This window comes from Vigna umbellata, chromosome 8 (assembly GCF_029865625.1).
Source record: "Vigna umbellata cultivar VRB3 chromosome 8, Vumbellata_1.0, whole genome shotgun sequence".
In the NCBI taxonomy this organism is placed as follows: domain Eukaryota; kingdom Viridiplantae; phylum Streptophyta; class Magnoliopsida; order Fabales; family Fabaceae; genus Vigna; species Vigna umbellata.
The window spans coordinates 35,702,190-35,724,304 of record NC_142172.1 but is presented as its reverse complement, the minus strand read 5'-3'; the positions used below and the strand labels follow the sequence as shown (position 1 = coordinate 35,724,304).

The 22,115-nt window shown below is 33.0% G+C and overlaps 3 protein-coding genes across 3 annotated transcripts; 2 read left to right on the top strand and 1 right to left on the bottom strand.

The window, feature by feature from the left end:
• Positions 1 to 2,728: 2,728 nt before the first annotated feature.
• LOC124823733 (AT-hook motif nuclear-localized protein 6-like) lies at positions 2,729 to 9,690 on the top strand. The gene is made up of 5 exons (XM_047296025.2): positions 2,729 to 3,522; positions 5,446 to 5,513; positions 6,253 to 6,384; positions 8,504 to 8,665; positions 9,008 to 9,690. The coding sequence occupies exons 1-5, from the start codon at positions 3,189 to 3,191 to the stop codon at positions 9,299 to 9,301; spliced, it is 990 nt and encodes a 329-aa protein (XP_047151981.1). The 5' UTR covers positions 2,729 to 3,188; the 3' UTR covers positions 9,302 to 9,690.
• Positions 9,691 to 10,524: 834 nt separating this feature from the next.
• Positions 10,525 to 11,055, bottom strand: LOC148194579 (uncharacterized). The gene has a single exon (XM_088096733.1). The coding sequence runs from the start codon at positions 11,053 to 11,055 to the stop codon at positions 10,648 to 10,650; it is 408 nt and encodes a 135-aa protein (XP_087952859.1). The 3' UTR covers positions 10,525 to 10,647.
• A 1,508-nt stretch (positions 11,056 to 12,563) lies between these two features.
• LOC124823732 (damage-control phosphatase At2g17340-like) lies at positions 12,564 to 19,056 on the top strand. Its single transcript, XM_047296023.2, has 13 exons — positions 12,564 to 12,741; positions 13,078 to 13,246; positions 14,027 to 14,092; positions 14,321 to 14,387; positions 14,552 to 14,620; positions 14,924 to 15,064; positions 17,013 to 17,141; positions 17,249 to 17,335; positions 17,770 to 17,844; positions 17,923 to 18,000; positions 18,343 to 18,420; positions 18,565 to 18,627; positions 18,724 to 19,056. The coding sequence occupies exons 1-13, from the start codon at positions 12,564 to 12,566 to the stop codon at positions 18,796 to 18,798; spliced, it is 1,275 nt and encodes a 424-aa protein (XP_047151979.2). The 3' UTR covers positions 18,799 to 19,056.
• The last annotated feature ends 3,059 nt before the right edge of the window (positions 19,057 to 22,115 follow it).

Here is a 22,115-nt window from a genome sequence, read left to right as displayed (position 1 = left end):
ATTAAGAACGAGCGCTAGTACAAGAACGAGCGCTAGTACAAGACCGAACACTACTAAGAACGAGCGCTAGTACAAGACCGAGCACTACTAAGAACGAGCACTAGTAAAGGACCGAACTAATAAGAACGAGCGCTAGTACAAGACCGAACGCTATCACTAGCATAACGGCTAGTACACGACCGAGCGCTAACACTAGCATAACTGCTAGTACAAGACCGATCGTTACTAAGAGATCTCACCACCTACTAAGAACGATCGCTAATATAAAATTGATTACGACTAGGAGACTGACTACTCACCTAAGACTGACCGGTCATGCACGGGTAAGACTAAAGAGATCGAACCCACTTAACGACCGAGTAATAAACATGAACGAGCGGTCAATAACGAACACTCAGTTTCTACCTAATTTTGCAGATACTTCTGCAGATTTATGAACCAGCTAGGTTTACCAAAATAAAATATTTTTCCCAAATTTCACCATCACACATCCTCACAATTCACTCGGCCATTGAACCAAAATTATGCAGAATCTCAAACCTTACGAACATAGCATATAACAGTCCACACCAAGATCACCGAACATCAAATAATTCAATTTCACACACATGCAGAATCATGAACAACATATTCATACATCAAAATCCAAACAATTAAATTAACTAGCTTCCCTTACCTCAAAGCAACTTGACAACTTTAACTTCTTCACAGTTTGCTAACCCGCAAGTGATACTAAGACAGTCTACAGACTTTGGATCGGTGAAAGGAAACCAACTACCGAACCAGAAACATAAATAGAATCAGAATGAAAGGCTCATGAACACATGCAAGACCGCACAATGCTAGCATGTGACAGGAAATGCATAATTTTTCAAAAAGACAAAAGAATTGAACTTACCAGCTCAAAACAACACTTAATCGGTGCAAAGGAAAACTCTTGACACCATGAAAGCTCAGCCACAGCCTGATTGATGATCAGATGAAGAAAAAGTGAGAATTTGTAGAGAGAAGGGAGATGAAAGGTAGATGATTCTGTTTTACAGAGATACAGAGTTTGAAAATAATGAGACTATCTTTATTTAAATTTTCTATTTATATGCTCATACAATATTTGGTCTCTTTATTTTGACACATTTGTCTCCCTCATAACACGACCGGACTCACATAAATTAGTTTAGATGAAAAACTATATTTGTTATTTAATATATTTTTTAAATTTTTTCTAAAATGCTAAAAAAGATAGAAAAGCAGGGCAAAACATAATTCCTAAAAAGCCGATTTCTACTCTGTTTGACAATGCCCCCAATAAGTGATTGGAGAACAGAAATAAGTTTTAGGTGAGTCTAATTTTCAACACGAGCAATAATAATAATAATACTTGTGTAATAAATTTCTTTGAAACCTTTGTTTGGGAAATAGTTAATTGATAATAAAAAATTGAAAATAAGATTAAAAAGGAGAAAAAAATAAATTGTAAGGTGAGTTGAGAATAAGAAAAAGAGAAAATCAAACCATAAAATATTGAAATAAAAAACAAATTTTAAACATTAATTGGAATATTTTTAATAGAAATAAATTATTTAATAAATTTAAAAATAGTTAAACTTATAAAAGACTTAAAAGTTAATTAGAATTAAAAGATATTTTAATTTTTTAGGAGAAATAAATTAATCTAAAATTTAATTTAGAGAAAAACGTTAATAAGTGGTGCTACAGACCTGGAAGTTTTATAAAAAGGTAAGGGTGTTTGAAATATCCAATAACAGGGAGAAAGATGTGAGATTTATTAGGTTAAAAATGAATTTTGATTTGTATGAATGAAGGGTGAGAGAGAGAGAAATGGAAACTAAAGAAGTGGGTTCCACAGAAATGGTGAGAGAGTGGTACCAATACAATAGCTAAAAAGCTGGGTAATTTAGGAGTACAGTAGGTAGCAGAGGTTGAAAGACCTGACGTACTGTAACGGGTCCATCATATCAGAACAGTGGTACCATTGCATCACTCATTAGTTACAGTACCTACCCAGAATTCAAAGCTAGCAGATTTTCAGCATCATAATAAATCTCAACAAAAATTTTCTGCCAAACATTAACAAACATCATAGTGTGTCTGTCTTTTGGTTTTATGTTTGGTAAGAAAGAGGGAAAAAGTGGGGAAACAAGGAAACACTGGCTTGGTCAACAGAAGAAGCTGTGAATGGGGAGGAGAAAGCGGAGAAAAGAAGATGCAGAGAGCATGCCTTGTGTTCATTACAGTGGCATTTCCAGTAGATTCACCAAATCAAAAGGGCATTTCAAATTTCAACATGAATTTGAGTTTCTTGGTCAACTTTAAGTTAATTTAACTGAAAAGACAAAGAACTTGTCAGTAGTTGGGAAAATGTAATGGCTCCTATCTTAGCTTTACAGCTTTGAATATTTATTTTTTAAGAAAACCTTTAAATAAATAAATGCCGGTTTTATATAAAAAAAGCCATTTTCTTTCCTTTTCAAAAATGTTACGTATTTTTTTAATGCATTCAAATTAAGTATCTGCATTCACAGTCATTTATTAAATCACCTTTATTAAATTTCCAAGACGGACTTGAACCAATTTCTTAACCAAATTTTATACTTTCAATTTTATAATTAAAATATTAATTCATAATTAAATTCCCATTATTTAATTACTTTATTTTAACATTTATTTAATTTTCCAGTTTTTTTATCAACTTTATTTATTTACTCCACCTTTTCCTGGAAAACCCTAAATTCACATACCACTCCGGAGAATTTATGAACCGGAGTTTGTATTTTTCTCTGTAATTCTAGATTTTTTTTTCTGAATATTTTCTGTTCATTTCCAAGCTTTCTGTGTTCTACGCAATGGTGCAGATTTGAGCTTACAGCACTGCGATTTTCTCGGAGGCCAAGCTCAAACTGCTCCAATTTCGTTTCTGGGATTGTTTTCGCCATTTCATACAGCAATTTTTTTGTGCCTTAAAGTTTTCTGTGAGATTGTAAATTTCCCGTTACCCAAATCTGATTTCTCTTAAATAAGTTAGCATTTACCCCCTTTGAGAATTTCATTTTTTTTTTTGTGATTTTTTGGCTGATTGGGCGTGGAAGAGTTTGAATCTTCAATGGTCAGGGTTTAAGTAAAGTTTTAAGGTTTTTAGGTGTCTTGGTTTTTCTCTGATTTGCATAAAAATGGAGGGAAGAGAGAGTTTTGGTGTTGTGGTGGGTGATGAAGCCCCCGAGAGCTTCCATGTTGCTCCTAGAATAATTGAGAACAACTTGGACTTTTCAAGGGCCATCGTGCCTGCGCCGTCGACGGAGGGTAAAAAGAAGAGAGGGAGACCGAGGAAGTATGGGCCGGACGGGAAGGTGGCTGTGGGGGCGGTGACGGCGCTTTCGCCGATGCCGATTTCATCGTCGATTCCGTTGACCGGCGAGTTCTCCGCTTGGAAGAGGGGTAGAGGAAGGCCTGTTGAATCTATCAAAAAGTCATCGTTCAAGTTTGAGGTTGAAAGCCCTGTTCAAGGTATTATATAGTTCTTCGATCTTTTCAATTGAAGACTTTGAATTGTAGTCTTTTAATTTTAGTCACCGCTGATGTTTTTAATCTTTTCGCCTAGGTTTTATTTTTAGTTTTTTACTGTTTCATTTGCAGTTTTTTGAGATACAAGAGTATCAGAGTCATAATAAACGAGTGAATCCTTCTAACCTGTTGGCCCTTGTCATTTAGCTCTTTAATGGAAGAGCATCATAATGTTTTTTTTTGGGAGTTCCAACTGATTTGATTTTGGGGTAAATCATTTGGACCAGTTAGGTATTTACTTTGATCTTGTGTTTTAGCGTGCAGTGAACTTTTTGGACTTGGTTTTTTGCTTTTGTGAGAGGTTATATAGGGGGTGGTGTGGGAGGTGCGAGTGGACCCAAAGCTCTGATTCCTTTTCAGATCTGAATACAAATTGTGAGGTGGATGGGGATATTTTGTGGTTGACAAGTCAGGTTGGTTTTTGTTTCAGGGTAGCATATGGTACTCTTTATTTTTCTTTGTGAGGGGAGGAGGATTGAATTTTCTGACCATGGAAAAACGGTTAGAGTAAATGAAGGGACCAGCTTATTTGGTAGGTTGAGTCCAACAGTGTTTGATAGCTGATGTGCCACGCTTGAATTGGTCTAAAGTCTACTCTAATAATTATTTCTTGCAGCATGTAAAACTTCCTTGTTGAATATTGGCATGATTGGAAACTGGATTTCGTAATTGCAATATTGTCGGGAATATTTTTGAAAAGTGGAGCTTATTAATTAAGGGATGCGAGAGTGGCTTCAGAGACTGATAGTGATAATTTATATAACATTAAAATGCAATGAAGAGATTTTCAAAGTTCATGCAGGAGATCTGTGGTCTCCTAAATTTGGACGGAGCATTATTGAAGGTTATTGGGTGGACTTTCCCATGTGTTGACGTTTTTATAAAAGAGAGTTAGCACATATGGGATCATCGTTAGATCATTATTAATTTTCCTTCATTCATTTTTTTTTGCACAATAAAATGTTCTTCCAATTTTGGGTGATTTTAAACATTGAATCAAAGGTAAAGAAATAAATCATTACATAATCCCTCTTTCTCTTATTTTTTGTATTTTATTCTATTTTTCCTTTCTCGGGTAACACCCGAACATACCGCTAAGTGCTATATATAGTTCCACATCTTGACAAGGAGATATGTGAGCTCTGAAATGTGTTTTTCAAGATATTAGGCATACTTGTGCTGTGTGTACTTGGTGTTCAACATGACTTCCATATCTTTCCCGATGTTTCATCGTTTATCCTGAATCTAATTCCACATTCATAATTGCCCTGAACAAGATTGGTACCGGGTTCATAGGTTTGGCTGTCTTTGCATTTGATGGTTCTGTAGGAGGTCTAGAATATGACATAATGGACTTGATAGTTTAAGCATAATTCCGGGGTTGGGACCAAGTTATGGGGTATCTTGTGTGGGTACTGGATAGGTGTGGCTTCTGGTATCCACTATATTATGGTATAGTTAGCAGAGGTTAGAATTTAATAAACAACACATAGAAAGACGGATGTTTATAGACGTAACTGGTGGCACAGAGTAGATTAAGGGTAATGATGAATCTGAAATTAGTGTTATAATAGGGTACATTAAATAGCCTAAGTCTCTATCGTGTATATTTTGATGTGTGCGATTCACTATTCTGTCCATTTAATAGACAAAGAGGTAAAGATAAGACATATGTGGCTTGTTGAATGCATCTTCTATTTCTGGCTAAAGAGTATAAACATGATTTATTCTCCCAAATTTATCTTGTTATTTTGAAACTTATTTCTTTGATATAATCAATTACTTTATATGACGAATTTATTATTGCATTTTCTTTCATTTTGTGTCTCTCTCCTTGTATTTATCTTCCCATGTATGCATTTATAGGTGATGGAATATCATACTCCGTTGGTGCCAATTTCACACCACATGTTCTCACAGTAAATTCTGGCGAGGTATTCTTCTACATGCTGAACTTTATTAAAATAGTTCAAATCCAGTCAATTTGTGTTTGAATGCCATATATACATTGTGAATGCAAAGTCCATTTATCTTGGTTACACTTCATTTATTTTTTCATGAAAACAATTTTTTCATGAGAAGGGAGACAACGTAATATGTTCTTTTCTCTATGTATATTATCCAAACTCCATATCTGTTTCTATGCTGTATATGTTTTCATTGCTCATTCCCTTAATAGTGTTTTTATTTTGTCCTTTACGTTTAATATCCAATAACATTTCTTGTGATAATTTTTCTGCTCAGTACTGATTGTAAGGAACTAGGATATCAATTAGATTATTTGATTTAAATGCTAATTTTCTGTCTGAGAGTTAGCTAGACATTTTAAATGAACAGTGCCCCTACTTGCCAAGTGGTGGTGAGCTTCATTTGATTGGAAGTTGTGTAAAAATAAATGAAACAAGTTATTTCTAGTGATCTCTAAATTACAAGTTTGTAATGTACAATTTATCCATGAATTACGAATTGAATTGGAAGCATGTTAACTTCATTACAATGTTATCATAATAATTTTTTTTTTTTAAATCTGCAACAGTGACATGACTAAGTTGTGTGGATCATATGTATGATTGTGTATTCATTACTATGGATGAAAAGTACCGACTACATGTTTTAATTTCATTTTTTGTGCTGTGTACTTGTTTTTGTCATTTTGTTATGGTCTTATACCAGGATGTCACTATGAAAATCATGTCCTTCTCACAACAAGGATCACGTGCTATATGCATTCTCTCTGCAACTGGGACAATTTCAAATGTTACACTTCGTCAACCATCTTCTTGTGGAGGTACTTTAACATATGAGGTGAGCTATATCTTATGTCTTCGTCAGAACAAAATAAGTTAAGATATTTGTTTATCTACTAGAAATAAACTTCATAGTACTTATTACTAGTTACTGGTGCCTGTGTTATGTATGCAGCTCTGTTTATATGGCATTGTAATATATTGGTATTAGATATCACACGCTATTTTTTTTAAATGCCTTTTCTACTTTACAAAGAATTGTGCAGTTGGATGGAAGTGCAAATGGATGCATCAAATGCAGTTTTTTAATTTTTTAACAGAAATTGATTAAATAATCAGGGTTTGCTGGTTAAACATTTTCATTATATTTGATTTTGGCTAGTGGACCAGGATAACCTTTATTATTTGATTAAGCTTCTCATGAAAACTTATCCGAAGCTGATGTTATTAGTTGCACTAGTCTTATGAAGTGTTTTGTACAAGAGAAGTTTTCCATGTTTGTCAATCATGAATTTTGTGAATCATGAATCCTAAATGACTAAAATCTGTTTGGTTAGACGTAAGTATTTTTACCAATACAAGCTTCCCAGAAAAAGTGATTCCAAAAATCATTTGATTAAGCTTCTCGTGCAAAATTATCTGAAACTGATGTTATTAATGCATTATACTTATGAGGTGCTACAAGAGAAGTTTTTACAGGTTTGGCAATCATGAATCTTGTGAATCATAATTCCTAAGAATGACTAAAATCTGTTTGGATAGCCTTAAGCATCTTTACAAAGACTTATTCAAGCTTCCCAGAAGTTAAAGAGTAATACCAGCAATTTTAGTCATTCGCTACTTAAATTATTAAATAAGAGTAACATGGTTTTTTTATCGTAATATTTTTTATTTAATTTCGGGAAATTTACAGTCACTCTTCCCGCATTAGAACAATTTTATGGTAAACTTAGCTAAAAGCATTCCTGAGAACATTGTTTTGTGGGCATATTACTTGTTAAAGCATAACAGAAGCATGGGAAATAAACATTTCAACTTCCAATTCTAGGAAAATTATCACTACAAGAAAATATCTAAATAATGACCAATTTTAGTGACAAAAAATAATTGGTAATTATATAGATACCAATTTAGAAACTAAAAATTATTGGTGACTAAAATAACTTCTGAATTGGTCACTATAGTGAATTGGTCACTATAGTGAATTGGTCACTATAGTGAATTGGTCATTATGGTAAATTAGTCTCTAAATTGATCACTAACATTAGTTGCCAAAAGTTTTGGCTGCTAACATAACTGATCTCTAAGTTTGTCTTTAATAATTTTTAGTTTATAAATTGGTATCTAAATAGGCTACTATAGGGACTAATTATTTTTTGTCACTAAAATTGGTCATTATTTAGATATTTTCTTGTAGTGTATAAATTTCCCTTGTATTTCAGCTATGATATTCTTTTTAACTAATTTTAAAGTTACATATGTACAAAGGCTATTGTAATTTGTAATTGTTCTTGCTTCTTAACTACGAATTCTAGATTTGAGAGGCTGTTATGTTTTTATATATTCATGATTTCTTGGTAAATTTATTTGTTAGTTACCTTAACAGGATAAAATAATATCTCTGAAGAGTTTGTCTTTAACTGAACGAAATGGTGTCATGTGATTCATGTAACTAATCTCTCCTGGTGGGATAGGACTTTTGTTGTTGCTTTTACCTCTATAACTCTACACTATGAATGTAGTGGTTGGCATCATGTTAGTTGAAGACCGTGGATGAATCCCCCTTGTACAGTATTTGTTTTTGTATCCACCTGTCCCAGATCACTTTATTCAACCCACCTAGACATGCTAACTTATAACCAAACCCACAATTAGTTTTAGTTTCCATGCTGCTCACATCTCAAAAACCACTTTGGACCACCTCTTTTTCTTTTTTCTTTTTGAAAACTAATGTCTCTTTGCATGTCATACTTGTTATGGGTATTAATTATCCGGTCTCAGGATAAAACTTACATTGCTTTTGATTAAATCAGTAATTTCCTCAACAAAGATATCTCATCCCTTGTGATTTATTCATTAATATCAAACTGATTTTGCAAGTATCTTGAAATTTTGTTTGAGCTATGACCAAAGTGAATTGATTAAATATGCTCAAACTTACTCTTTTGTTTTTACAGGGACGGTTTGAAATTCTTTCCTTGTCTGGTTCCTTTATGCCAACTGAGAATGGAGTTACAAGAAGCAGATCTGGTGGCATGAGTGTCTCTTTGGCCGGTCCAGATGGTAGAGTAATGGGGGGTGGGCTTGCTGGTTTGCTGGTAGCCGCTGGTCCAGTTCAGGTAGACCTTATGTTACATAGAAGGGATATTTAATAAAATATTCAAGAACCTTATGACTTGTTAATCTGAGATTTTTATAACCTTTGTAAGGAAACATGATAATATTAATTCTATGTAGATATTGATTGTTCAAATTATTCCCATCATCATAAAGCAAGTTTTAATTTGTTTTATTGGTTAGATTACCAATGCTTTTTGGATAGACATTTTCCTGATTGTTTTTATGCTATGTCAATTTCCATGGAAAAGTAGGAATTGAAACAAAAAATGTTGTGAACAACAAAATTATGCCTACGATACTGATATATCAGTAGTCACTTCTCTCACGCTCTTCTGGATCAGGTTGTTGTTGGCAGTTTTCTTCCTGGTCACCAGTTGGAGCATAAAAACAAGAAGCAAAGGGTGGAGCATATATCAACTATTACCCCTTCTCCTGTTAATATCATCTCTAGTGAGGAACTAAAAGTCAGTTTCGGTGGAGTAAAGCCTATTATGACACCTGCTGCTTTTCAAGAAGAGAATATTGTTTCTTTTAACAATGGTCAAGACTCTAGGAACTCAGCTCCTGATGATAGAGATCCTTTACCCGACAAGGAGTCTAATATAAGCCAATCAAACGCTGAGGCTGCATGCTAAACATTCCCTGTGAATTATTTGATATCATGCAGAGTCAACTCTTTTAGGCTCCTCACTCATGCTTGACTGACTGCTGACAGTTAACTTACAAGACAACTCTGATGGTCAGATGGGTGTCACGCGATGGTTTTGACTCAAAAGTTGCACTCTTTTGTATTAGGTGTTAGTTGGCAAATCTGTTTGTTAGGTTTCCACTTGTCATTTCTCCAGATGTATCTTTAGTATTGTTTACTCATTGGTGTAGCAATTAGATATAGGGTATATGTTGTGCCATTTCCCCCCTTATTTATATTCTATATGGATGTTAAAAATGTGAGTGGATGAGTGTTTCTGAACTGTAACTCTATTATTTGTTGTGAAAGAAATTGCATATCAACTTCCTAGGCTTACCTTTGTGGTACTGTGATTCTTTGCTCAATTATTATATCAAGGAACAACCAAACGACAACATTTTAAATGAGTTATTATGTCATATATCTGTAATTTGACCAGACATAGGACTATGTCAGTTCAATTTTTTGTGTTTTCATACAACTGGCTTAATTTTCAGACTATGAAGACTGCCTGAAATACAACTGCACTCATTGAAACTTAGAACAATCTTGTCTATCCACAGCCAAGTTAATTTTTGGATTAGTCTTTAAATTTATACTTTTACTACCACTTTAATTTTCCTAGAACGTTCAAATTCACTGTAATAGGTGCAACAGTTTCGCTGCATTTCTTGCTATTCTTGATGCTCTACACCTTTGAACTTATTATGTACTAGACCCTTTGACGAGAAGGTAAACCATTCCCCCCCTTTTGGCTTAGAGCATAAAGTATAAGGAAAAAAAAAAAAAAGAGGAAATGAATGTCATGGAATTATTTCCTAGTGATAAAATTTGAAGTTTCCACACATGATGCTTCGTGACATACTTTTCATGACATTCTTTTTCTTTCTTTCTACATGTAACACTCTAAACTAGCTATAGAATAAGCTTCTTAATAAAACAATTCTATTTATCCTTTTATTGGTGGAGCTCACTCTCTCTATTCAGACACAGATTTTAATTTTCATACATTCTTATGATAAATAATTGATACTAATTAGATGATAGTATAAAATCTATCATAATTATCATATAAAACAACAAACTTAGTATTAGTGTTTACCATATTTACTTTTTACAAAACCACTTCACATTTCTTGAAAGGTAAATCCAAAACAGAAGTAAGAGGAATTTTCAGTCAGAAAAGTTCAATGGTAGTATTAAACATAAAAGGTCTAATTTCGCTTCAACTGTTGTAAGAATGAGGACTAGATGAATAAACTGACAGATCAAAACTCTCACTACAAAAGTTCCTTATAACAAACTTGATGAGCTAGAATGCTCTGCTTTCCATCCTTCATTAATTCTCTCTATAAACTCTTCCACTCTTCTCCTCAACTCATCATCTTCCTCAGTGCTGTTGCAATTGCAATTATCATTACCTTCAATTTCAACTCTATCCACCACCACTTCCTCCTTGACATGTGCCACTTCGATTGCTTGTGGAGATGATGTGCTTTTGTTGACTAAGCACTTGGAATTGGCTCCTTCTACGCCCGTGTTTGTGAGCATGGACAGAGGGATTTCTTCACTCCTTTGATTAAAACTGAGCTTGGGCTTCAAGTCCACTAGGATAATGACTATGATCAAATTGCAGAAGCAGAAAATGAAAGCATAGCTGGAAGCTGCCAGAGTGATGTACTCCATCAGAGAATCTAACATGGCCAAGGAAGAAGGGGATAACACAGATGAGAAAGAGAGGGTGGTTGTTCTTGTTGTTGGCTTGAGTTAGACGCTGGTTTAGGCCTCGAGGTCTACTTAAAGCGGTGTTTGGATAGATGCAAACGTGGACAAAACCTTATTTTTAATAGCAAAATTTGAGGTGAATGCTGATGGGTGAATGATATCAGAAAAGCACAGTACAATATGCTTTTGTGTGAGGGTTGATGATGCATAAATGTACGTGGGATGTTTCATCCAACTGTACGTGCAACTTTTATTACATTAAACTAATAATCAAAAGTCTGTTGTAGCAGCGGAGAGCCTCACATGCAACTTTCTTTAAGGGTCACAACCACAGTGTTCTTTGTCATCAACTTAGACATAAGACATCACCCACCAAACTTTTATGCAGCATTCATTTTTCTATCTCTAGATCCTTACCCTGATTGGATAATAAGCCCCTTTCCCCTTGATAATCGTGGACAGTTAGGATTAAAATAATACTAGATTGATTTCCTTTTTCTGGGGTGGTTGAAGATCTTGGAAATTTGGACCATTCCCCACTGAAAACGACCAAGGACCTAACTAACTAATCCTTTCGGTCTGTTGGAAAATTGTTTTGTCTTGTTTTGTTTGCTTGAAAATGTTTCAATTGATGTTCTTATATATCTTGTCTGTTATTGGTGTTCATGCAGTATCTTCATATGAAAAATGAAAACAAACATAACACCATTGAAGAGATTACAACAAAAGTAACTATTTAGTTATGTTAACTCAAGCAAGAAATGAAAACAGTTTCTTATCATTAAGGATGAATAATTTGTGAGAATTTAGGAATTAGTTTTCCTCCGTTATCTCACCGAGTCATTGTCATCATTTCCTTTTTCTAGATAACTATCTTCAATTTTGATTTCATCTTAATTTGACTTTTCGCTCAAGTATATTCTTAAGTTAGAAAATCTTCGAAGATTAAGAAAGCATTTATAAAAACACTTGCATATATTCACTTTATATACTTAACTGTGAACTCACTGTGAAAATTTTTCGAATTATTTTTGCTTGAAGCACGATTTGTGGTCAAATAAAAATTAAATTATAGTTCGTTTTTATCAAATAAAAATCTTGTTTAACATATGGTAAAATAAGATTAATTTTGTAAGATCCTAGTAATAATGTTAAAGTTTTAATTCTTCTTCTGTAAAAAAGTAATTTCGTAAATATTTCTATCTCTAATTTTGTGTTTCCTTTTCATACTCCTTAGATAAAGTTTTATTAGTTATTTATTGCATCTCACCTTCCATTCTTCTGTAAGTTGATCCAACAAAAAATTGTCTTTAAGGTGGGAATAAGGATAATAAACAAGTACCTTTTTGATATTGTTTTTAATGGCTAAGAAAAAGTCAAGTAATTGTTTTAGATTCTTTTACCATACCAAAAATAAGTTAAACAATGATGCAAAAATAAATTAAAAATGAAATAATATTTTATTTATTGATATTTACAATATAATGCACCATAGTTTATTTTGTGCAGAAAAAATGGTAACAGTTTCAATGGGAATTGTATCACCAATTCTCTGTTCTCCATCAATCTCCTTATATGTCTATGCTTCTTCTCTTACACTCTCATGCAAGGCTAAGACCATTCATCAATTCACAAAATCTTCTGTTTACTCCAAATCATTAGGTAACCCTACTTCCAAAATAGTGTTATATTTTTTTTTGTTCATTTTTAAATCAGCACATTTCTTATTTTTAATTAAAAAAGAGAAAAAAATAAAAACAGCAAAAGTTAAGAATGCTAGATATTTGTCGAAACTAACCAATTAGGAGTATAAAATAAGTTGTAGTTACAAGAAAAAGTGTTACCAAAAGCTCACTTACATTGTGAAGTCTGATATGTATCTGTGATTTTGTGATTTTTTGATTTTGTACTTGAATCGGTGTGGGACTAGGTAGAGTTCCTTTGTCTTCAGAGTTTATCTCTCTCATTTGCCGTAATAATTGTGACTGACATCTTCAGAGGAAGCCATGGGGAGTACATCACAGTTGGTGCCATTGCCGTTGTTGGCGAATGACAAATACACAGCAAGCACCATTCCTTGGAGGTTCCCTTCCGACGATCCACACATTCCCACTGCCACCGAGCTATCTTGGATTAATCTCCTCCACAATACTATCCCCACCTTCAAGTATGTTATCTTCTTTTTTCCCACAAAACAAATTAATGGGTGTGGCTCAAATTTCTTCGTTCTTTATTCTTTATCTTTTAAAATGGAGATAATTCCACAGATCAAAATGGGGTGTGGATCAGATTTTTTATTTTCATAAAATTAAACACTTTTACTTGTGGTTCACAATCCATATCTTGCATGCATGCCCTTTAGTGGTACGAAGGGTACACTGATCCCAAACATCGTATTTCTCGGACCTTAGGTATTAGGATGTAGTGTTGAGAAGTAATAGAAACATCTACTGAGTACTGGGTCAGAGTGATTGGTAAACATTTAATGGTGAGATCATAGTCATCGATAGTGAAAATGGATCTCCAAACTGAAACAGTGAAGTTTGCAACAAATTAATGTTTCGGTTGACGGATTCTGTTCTGGTTTTCTTTAAATTGTTAGACACATAAGAAAGTCATTTGTGGTCCCTTGTCTAACAACTTCACATCTTTGGAATAATTGGATGTTGGTGTGTCCAACAACTTGATATCTTTGGGCTTGAGTATTATTCATCATGCTTCAATTCCAATAACCAAAAGTCTGAGAGTGTTTCTTAACCTAATTTTTCTAGCACGGTGTAGTTGCTGCTTCTCATTATTAATTACCGTAAACAGAGAAGCAACTGGTGGAAAGCAATATTAATGTAGCCGTTACCTGGTTTGGTGAGGTGTGATTGTTGTATTATTGCAGGGATTCTATTTTCAAATTTTCTTGGTTACATGATGTTTTAGTTTTTATTTGGTACAGGAAGCATGCTGAGAGTGATGCTTCTGTTCCTGATGCTGCAGATAAAGCTGAAACTTTTGCTCAAAGGTGGGTCTCTTACTGACTTCCTATGAGAGGTTTGATGCATGACAACGACCTATGTATATTTTTTCAATAACCAAATTTGACATGAATAACGTTTCTTGAGGATATTAAGCTTATACTGTTTTATCCACCTCTTGTTATATTTGCGTAATTTCTTAGTTCAAGTAATTCAAATTAACACGGGAGTTGTTGATTGCAATTAATTTTCTTGATACATTTTCTGCAAAAAAGGTATGCTAGAATACTTGAAGATTTCAAGAAAGATCCTGCAGGTCAAGGCGAGCCTCTGGATATCTTTGTACGTTCTTTATCTGTATAGAAATTTTGTTTGAACAACAAACCATACCTCTTCTGTGTTTATCAAATAATAAAATAAAATGCGGCTGTTTTGGTGCATATATCTAATTTCTTCAGTCTTCTTTTTCCTTTAATTTTTCTTTTTTGCGGGAATGGGTGTTCTAGCTTCTATGCAGACTTCGTGAGCAAGTCCTCAGGGAACTCGGATTCTCAGATATCTTCAAGAAAATAAAGGTAGGGTTAACTAATGGGATTCTGTGTGCTAAAGGCTAATACTATTCTGCTAGAATGTTGAAAACAAGCATGAGTATATCTGATTAGATGGGGTTGAAATACTGTAACATCTCACTTAATCTAGTGAAATTTAATGGCATTCTTCTCATAGTGGAGGCCAAGTTTATGTTAAACTATTTGAAGAAACTTAACATCATTAGTTTTCAATTGAGGGGGAATGGTCTTGTGAGTTGTGACTCTCAATGAACAATGTTGTTTTATTATGCTCGGGATTTGTAATTTCTCTCTGATTGAATGGTACAGGATGTAGAGAATACAAATGCCATGTCCCTATTTGAAAATGTTGTTCGTCTTAATGATGCCATTGAAGATGAAGAGAAACGCCTAGAAAATTTAGTTAGAGGAATTTTTGCAGGGAATATATTTGATCTTGGTGCAACACAGGTATGCTGATTTTCTGTATGTAATTTTTTTCACTTCAGGAATAATGATTCTCAGTATAATAAATCCCAAACACATTGAAAAGGTTCAGTTAATACGGAGTTGACATAATAGTTGATATAGTACTTGTCAACTCCTTAAAAAGTATACTAAATCATACAAGTAGTAAAATTGGAAAGTCCAAATATTGTGTTCTAAAAGATGTGCGTGTGTTTAGTGAGTGTCAAGTTTTAGTAATTTGAACTAAAGACTTAAAGAAATTGGTTTATTCGAATTTAAAGGTGGAGATAATGCAAAATTAGAAACATTCAAAAACACCAAACCTTAGATTATATTACTTAAAAAAAAGATAAATATTCACTTGGAATGAATTTCATGAACTCAACTCAATGCATGTTTTCTAACCAACATATCTCTAGCATAACTCCAACATTCACACACCAAACTTTCTAGCCTTAATTATTTAGAGATGAGTTCTAAACCTTAATGCAAAAATACTAATTCCTTAGTTCTTTATGTACAAGTTTTGCATGAAGGATAAGTGTATAGAATGAACAAGAGATAAAATTATGTTTAGAATCAATATCCCTAAGTTGTTCGATCTTGAGGACTAAGTTCTAAAACATTTTCCAATGTTTAGAAACAACTCAAGGCATAGATAATCAAACAATGCAGCATAAAGCATAAAGAAAAACACAAGAGTGGTGTAAAGAGATTTATATTGCAATAGAAAAACCACACATAAAAGTGATTCGTTACATCTAACCCAATGAAATGGGGAGTTAACTACTCCTAGACATTTGGAGCACGTTAAGTTTTCACTTTTTAATTCACTTCCAAAATGTGGACTCTCACTGGGCAAGAAGCAGCTTTTTAAAGAGTGCAAACTTTCGTATCTCCCTTAGGAATGCACTGCTGGTCCAGTGAGTTCAACGTTCATCTCATTAGGAGCTAGGCAAGAAGGTCCGAATTGACTTCCTCCTTCCTTGGCTTGAAACTTCCATTTCTCTACAAAAAAATGATGGTAAATAAGTAGTAATCACTTCTATTCCCAAAAGGTATTTAAACCATGGATTTCAGTATCAAATGAACAAAGTTATAGCATAAATACAAATAAAGATGTTCAATTCATATGATAAAGCAAATTATTATCACAATTATCAGTACTCAAGGAAAAGTAACTTGCATATCAGTAACAGAATTATGAAGAAATGACTTATGCTGAATGAAGTTTAGAGGTGAAGAAGAAGTCTAGAGAGAAGGAGGGAAAGGGGGGTAGTTCTCACTTCTTGGCATTATCTTCCTCGGTTCTTTTCCCCGTTTGTCAGTGCCTTAAATACTTTTGTTAGAAACCTTCATTCTGATGCTTTAAGCTGTACCAAGCTGATATGAGTTAGCAACTCTTATCTTACATCCCACAACTGAATTATCTCCCGCAGCCTCTGACTTGGAATGTGACTCAGCTTCACTCATAACTTGTCAATAACTAAAACCAATAGTCTTGGAACAAATTGGACTGACCTATATGTTCATGGTTTTAGTTGCTTATTGTTTTGTCATTGTACCAACCCTGTATTGCTCCACTCTCCCATTGTTTGGTATGGTTTAGTTAATTTTCAATATTGTAGGTCACATGGCGTGGATACAGTCAATTGACATTTGATAGTACTTGGCTAGTTGTTAGTAGTATTTCTAGGTAATAATTACCTGTATAGACAACTTTGCATAATTCTAATTGGTTTTAGGATGAAATATGACATTATTTACCCATTCTATTATCTATCAACGTTGTACACAACAATAGGTTGACTATATGAGTGGGAAATCAGAAATGGCTCAAAATTAACTTTATTCAAAAAATTTAGCCTAATTGAAAGAGACAGATTTTGTTATTTATTACAAAGGTTAAATATATTTTTTATTACCTTTTAATTCCTTCAATTTCTTGAAGCTTGCGGAGGCTTTCTCCAAGGATGGAGTGTCTTTTTTGTCTACATGTCAAAATCTTGTCCCTCGACCTTGGATTATTGATGACCTTGAGACTTTCAAAGTGAACTGGAGCAAGAAGTCCTGGAAGAAGGCAAGTGTCATGTGGCTTTAGAAACGGACAGTTTTATGATATATTTTATGCCTTCTTCTGTATTTTAAGCGGGGTTAATGATCTAATTAATTGTTTTACATCGGCAGGTGATCATATTTGTTGATAATTCAGGTGCTGATATCATTTTGGGTATTCTGCCATTTGCCAGGGAGCTCCTTCGTCGTGGGAGTCAGGTTTTCCGGCATTTTTATTCTCTTTCATGTCTGTTTTTTGGTCAGGCAGTTTAAGACTTATACCATAACTAGTTTTGCCAGTTTTAGTTCACTCTCTTTTCTCACGGTTTATTTTATTTTTTTGTTTTGAAATGGGGGAGGAAAAGGGAAGGATAGTGGTAGCCCTTTTATCATTGAACACCGTGTATCAAAGTATTGAAATACTTGAAATTTATTGTGCATCATAAGGAAGTTAAAGGAACTAAATTTATGTTAGTTATCATCAATACTTTAACTAGATTCTCCTAACTATTTTTGGTCATGACGTGATTCGTTTTTAACAGCTTTGTGTAACAGCACTTGTTCATTTTTAAGTTCTGCTTGAATTTGAAATTGCTTTTCATGCAGCTCATACGGTTGCCTGCTTCAATATATTTTATGTGATTTGCATGCAGGTTATATTGGCTGCTAATGAGTTACCTTCCCTCAATGATGTGACTTACTCTGAGCTAACTGAAATTATATCAAGGGTAAGGAAAAAAACAATTAACTCTGGCGGTTTATGTTATGACAAAACTCTTTCCTGACTACATCATCTTGATTTCCAGTTAAAGGATGAAGAAGGGTGTCTCATGGGTGTCTCTACTTCAAATCTTTTAATTGCCAATTCTGGGAATGAACTACCTGTAAGAAAATTTGTTATATTAGGAAAGTTCTAGTTTCTATATTGTTATTGACCTTTGTAGACCCTCTTTACTCCCTAGGTTGCTTTTAACCGAGACAATAGACTCCCCCTGTTTTGAAACTGAGGCAAAAAAGCTACATTTTGCCTTGGCTAGATATATCTCAGTTCATTAACCGTTATGAATAGTCGAAAACAATTATTGTTGTTTTCTTTTACTGTACTGTTGTCGTTTTCTTTTACTCACTGTTGTCGTTTTCTTTTACTGTCCTGATCCTGTACTGTTGGTTTGCTGATTACTAATTACATTAAATGTCTCTTTTCTGTTTTGTTCAACGGATTCCAGATTATTGACCTTACAAGGGTGTCACAGGAACTAGCATACCTCACCAACGATGTAGATCTTGTTATCTTAGAAGGGATGGTAGGCTCTTCCTTCATTATATATACTTTCTGTTTTGCTAACTTACAGTTGCACGCTCCTACAGTTATGTTAAGCAAGTTTTAAGCCCTAGTTTTGGGTTCTTAGTTTCTTCAATTCTTGCTCCAATTTTGATTCTCTTGACAGGGTCGTGGAATAGAAACAAATCTCTATGCTCAGTTTAAATGTGATTCCCTCAAGATTGCTATGGTGATGCATTTTATCATTCTTTTTACTTCCTTCTTAACAAACGAAAATTTGATTCTGATGCATCTGTTTCTTTTTCTTGTTATCATTATTTTATAGGTCAAACACCCGGAGGTTGCAGAATTTCTTGGGTCACGTTTATATGATTGCGTGATCAAATATGATGCAGTTTAGACTTTAAATGAAGAGTGGTTATTTATTCGATTAAATAGCTAATCAGTGCTACATTTGCAATTGGTCGGTGCTTATTGACTTTGGGCATTCAGGTTAGGGGAGATTTAATATTATTTTCAACCTAAAATTTTAAGGTTGGTAAGTCTTTATCATTTTTATATTTTACTTAACTTTCATTTTGATGACATGTGAAACTTTTGTCTTACACATGAACTCCAAAAATCGATTCAATTATAAACACATTCAATGATTCAACTATATATGCTTCCAAACGATGCTGTTTTCGAACTAAATATCTTTAACATCTCACAATATATTGCTTGTGTAAAATTACTTAAGCAGTGATTAAGTAGAAAAAAATATTGAGTGTCCAAATAATTTTTAAAATGATCATTTTACTTTTCCTAAAGTTGATTTGAAAATCTTCTAGAACAAACTTTTTAGAATTTTTATAACATGATTTTTGGAATAGGATTTCAAAAACAGAGTTTTGGGAATAGAATTTCAAGAACAGATTTTTTGTAATACATGAAATATATTCTGTAATAATTTTTTCACTTCATGATACTTCCTGAAATGAGCTTTTTAAAATAAGTTTTTCCGAAAAAAAAAATTCTGAAACCAATGTAATGTGTTTTTGAAACCAAATTTCCAAAACATAATTTTTAGAACAGAATTTTCAAAACAAGTTTGTTTGTTTGTTTTTTTTTCTTTCTTCAGAATGGACTCTTTCTTCTTCTTCCTCTTAAAAATGTGCAGTGAAGAATATAAATGCACGGAAGGAGGACATCTGAAAAACCTGAAATTTTAGTATTTATTGAAGAGTTCTCTATTGAAACTTGTAGAGTGATTTAGTTTAAGCGTATGAGACACCAAATTTTTACTGAGTTAATTTTAACATGCCTATATACTTCGTGGTATATCAGCTTTTATCACATTTTCTACTATTAGTTAAATTTATTAAAAATTACAAAATTAAGGAATTTTTTTATTAAAATAGAAATTAGAAATGACAAAATAATTATTTAGTATTTATAGTAAATTTGATGTTATGGAAATCTTGAACATGAATTTTTGGACTAGTGACAAAATCTTGGTGGTGGTTTGAAAACTCTTGCTTATCAAAACGAAATTCCTTACTCTTCATAAAAGGAAGATTTACCTGTACAAGACTTGTTCTAGTCAATGAAAGAGTTTAAAATATGTGACAATGAGCATGAGATATTGAGTGAATATTAAATAAGTATTTCTTGAAAAAATAACAGTTGTATATAGGATCCACATAGAACCTGAACCTATGTCATAGTTAGAATAATATTTACTCCAACTATATAATAATATAGTAATTAATAATAACTTAATAATATCTCATCATATATATTATATATATAGTAATTAATAATAACTTAATAATACCTCTCATCATGTATAATACTATAATAGATTTTGTTTGACCTTACTCTTTATTACGTCTATTAAGTTGGATAAAAAAATTAAAATTAATAATTATGTTAATTTCTGCCGATTTTCTGAATTCATGAATTCATGAATTCAAATGTCTTTTTTTTAATGTCGTTTTATATCAAAAAGGGTATGACACAGTTATAGTAATATTTCGTGTGTAAAATTTGCTGTAGTTATACTTTATTTTATCTTCAAGTACGTAATAAATTAGTATTGCGGCAATAGTTAAATATAAGTGGAAAAAAATAGTTAATAATGCTTAGGATGTTTAAAATATCACTAATTTTGGGGGAAATAAATAAAACATATATGATTTAAAAAAAAAAAACAAACAATCCTCGTACCCTTCCCCACGAGTACCAGTTTTATTTATATAGTTTATTGAACTGATAACAACTTTAACATAAAATCCAATCTTTGTCACATTCTCACTACGTAAAGTTTGGCGTATGCTTAACATATACCAAACACTTTCAAAAGTTAGAGAGCTATACACACTTACCTAGAACCCAGAATCACTGAGAGACACAATACCAAAACGATATGAGTTCAACTATATAAAGAATTGACACCACTGTTTACCCAAAACCTTAAGGTAGTAGATTAATGGGTCTTTCACCTTTATATAATGCTCTACTTTCTCATTTCTATTCAATGTGAGACTTAGACTCACACTTAGATTACCAACATTTGCTTCCTTGATTGAAACATCCACAACATTCACAAATGTTTTATATAATGAAATTTTACTGTATTACCGTGCAGTCAATCCAAGATCGAATGGTCCATCCAATTAGAAACGTCAACAAGATCATCTAGTGATCGAGCGGTTGAATCATGCAGATCAAGCGATCACACTTTAATAACATTTAGATTTGATAAAAATTAGTTTACGATAAAACATGATTAACACCTATTAGATCACGATTAGACCATTAGTAACACAAAGCTTATATCGAAATATATAAATACAAGTTTGAAGTAAAGAAGTAGGGGATTGAATTTATTACGCATTAACGGTTGAATTCGCCGAATCTTTACTGACTATGGCATCAAAGTCCTTTTTACAGACAACCTCTCAGTTTGATCGAACAGTGTGAAGAAGAATATCAAAATATTCAAGACTTAGTAAACAGATAACCTCAACCCGTAATCAAAACAAAAATAAAATTTATCTTTTTAATAATTTGTGTGAAATTTTTGACATATACTTGATATTGATGTTCTTTTGACTTATATAGTCTTTAGACAATTATTTATTGGTGTTGAAGTCGCATATTGACTAGAGATTAAATCAATTTAGAGTATATCAGGGAGTGTAAATCTTACTTTATAAGTCTATTTTGTAGGGTTAAGTTAGACTTAAAACTTATTTTTTAATATGGTATCAAATAAAGAGTTAATTTAAAATATATAAATAAATGTAAATTTTATCTTGTAAACCGATTTGTAGAATTGAGTTAGGTTTCAAATTCATGTCTTTAAGAACTTTGCGTGTTGTTGTTTTGTTATTATTATTTGTGAAGTAGGGTGGGTGGGTGAGAATGGTTGTTATATAAGGATAATTTGGCATGGTGGTTGGTTTCAGAAAAAATTGGAGAGTGTAAGAGTGAACAAATGATACGTGGATAGAGTCCTAGACAAGTCCTTGTGGCACTACAATAATTTTGCCTAAGGGCCCCCGACCAAGTTTTCAGTTTTTGTTTCAATGTTTGTTTCAATAACAGATTGAAAATTAAACAAACAAATATACCTCGTTTCAATGTTAATCTTCACATCTCTTGCCAACATATTTGATTCTAGTTGGTTCTTTCTACTATTCAACCTGCTTGGTTTTGATGAATGCATGTTGT

Excerpts from the sequence above, each read along its gene's own strand:
- LOC124823733 (XM_047296025.2), top strand. The coding sequence starts at position 3,189 with ATGGAGGGAAGAGAGAGTTTTGGTGTTGTGGTGGGTGATGAAGCCCCC. Across the intron at positions 3,523-5,445 it reads GGTTGAAAGCCCTGTTCAAG|GTGATGGAATATCATACTCC; the intron begins GTATTATATAGT and ends ATGCATTTATAG. Across the intron at positions 8,666-9,007 it reads TAGCCGCTGGTCCAGTTCAG|GTTGTTGTTGGCAGTTTTCT; the intron begins GTAGACCTTATG and ends CTTCTGGATCAG.
- LOC148194579 (XM_088096733.1), bottom strand. The coding sequence starts at position 11,055 with ATGTTAGATTCTCTGATGGAGTACATCACTCTGGCAGCTTCCAGCTAT.
- LOC124823732 (XM_047296023.2), top strand. The coding sequence starts at position 12,564 with ATGCACCATAGTTTATTTTGTGCAGAAAAAATGGTAACAGTTTCAATG. Across the intron at positions 13,247-14,026 it reads AATACTATCCCCACCTTCAA|GAAGCATGCTGAGAGTGATG; the intron begins GTATGTTATCTT and ends TATTTGGTACAG. Across the intron at positions 17,845-17,922 it reads TAACTGAAATTATATCAAGG|TTAAAGGATGAAGAAGGGTG; the intron begins GTAAGGAAAAAA and ends CTTGATTTCCAG.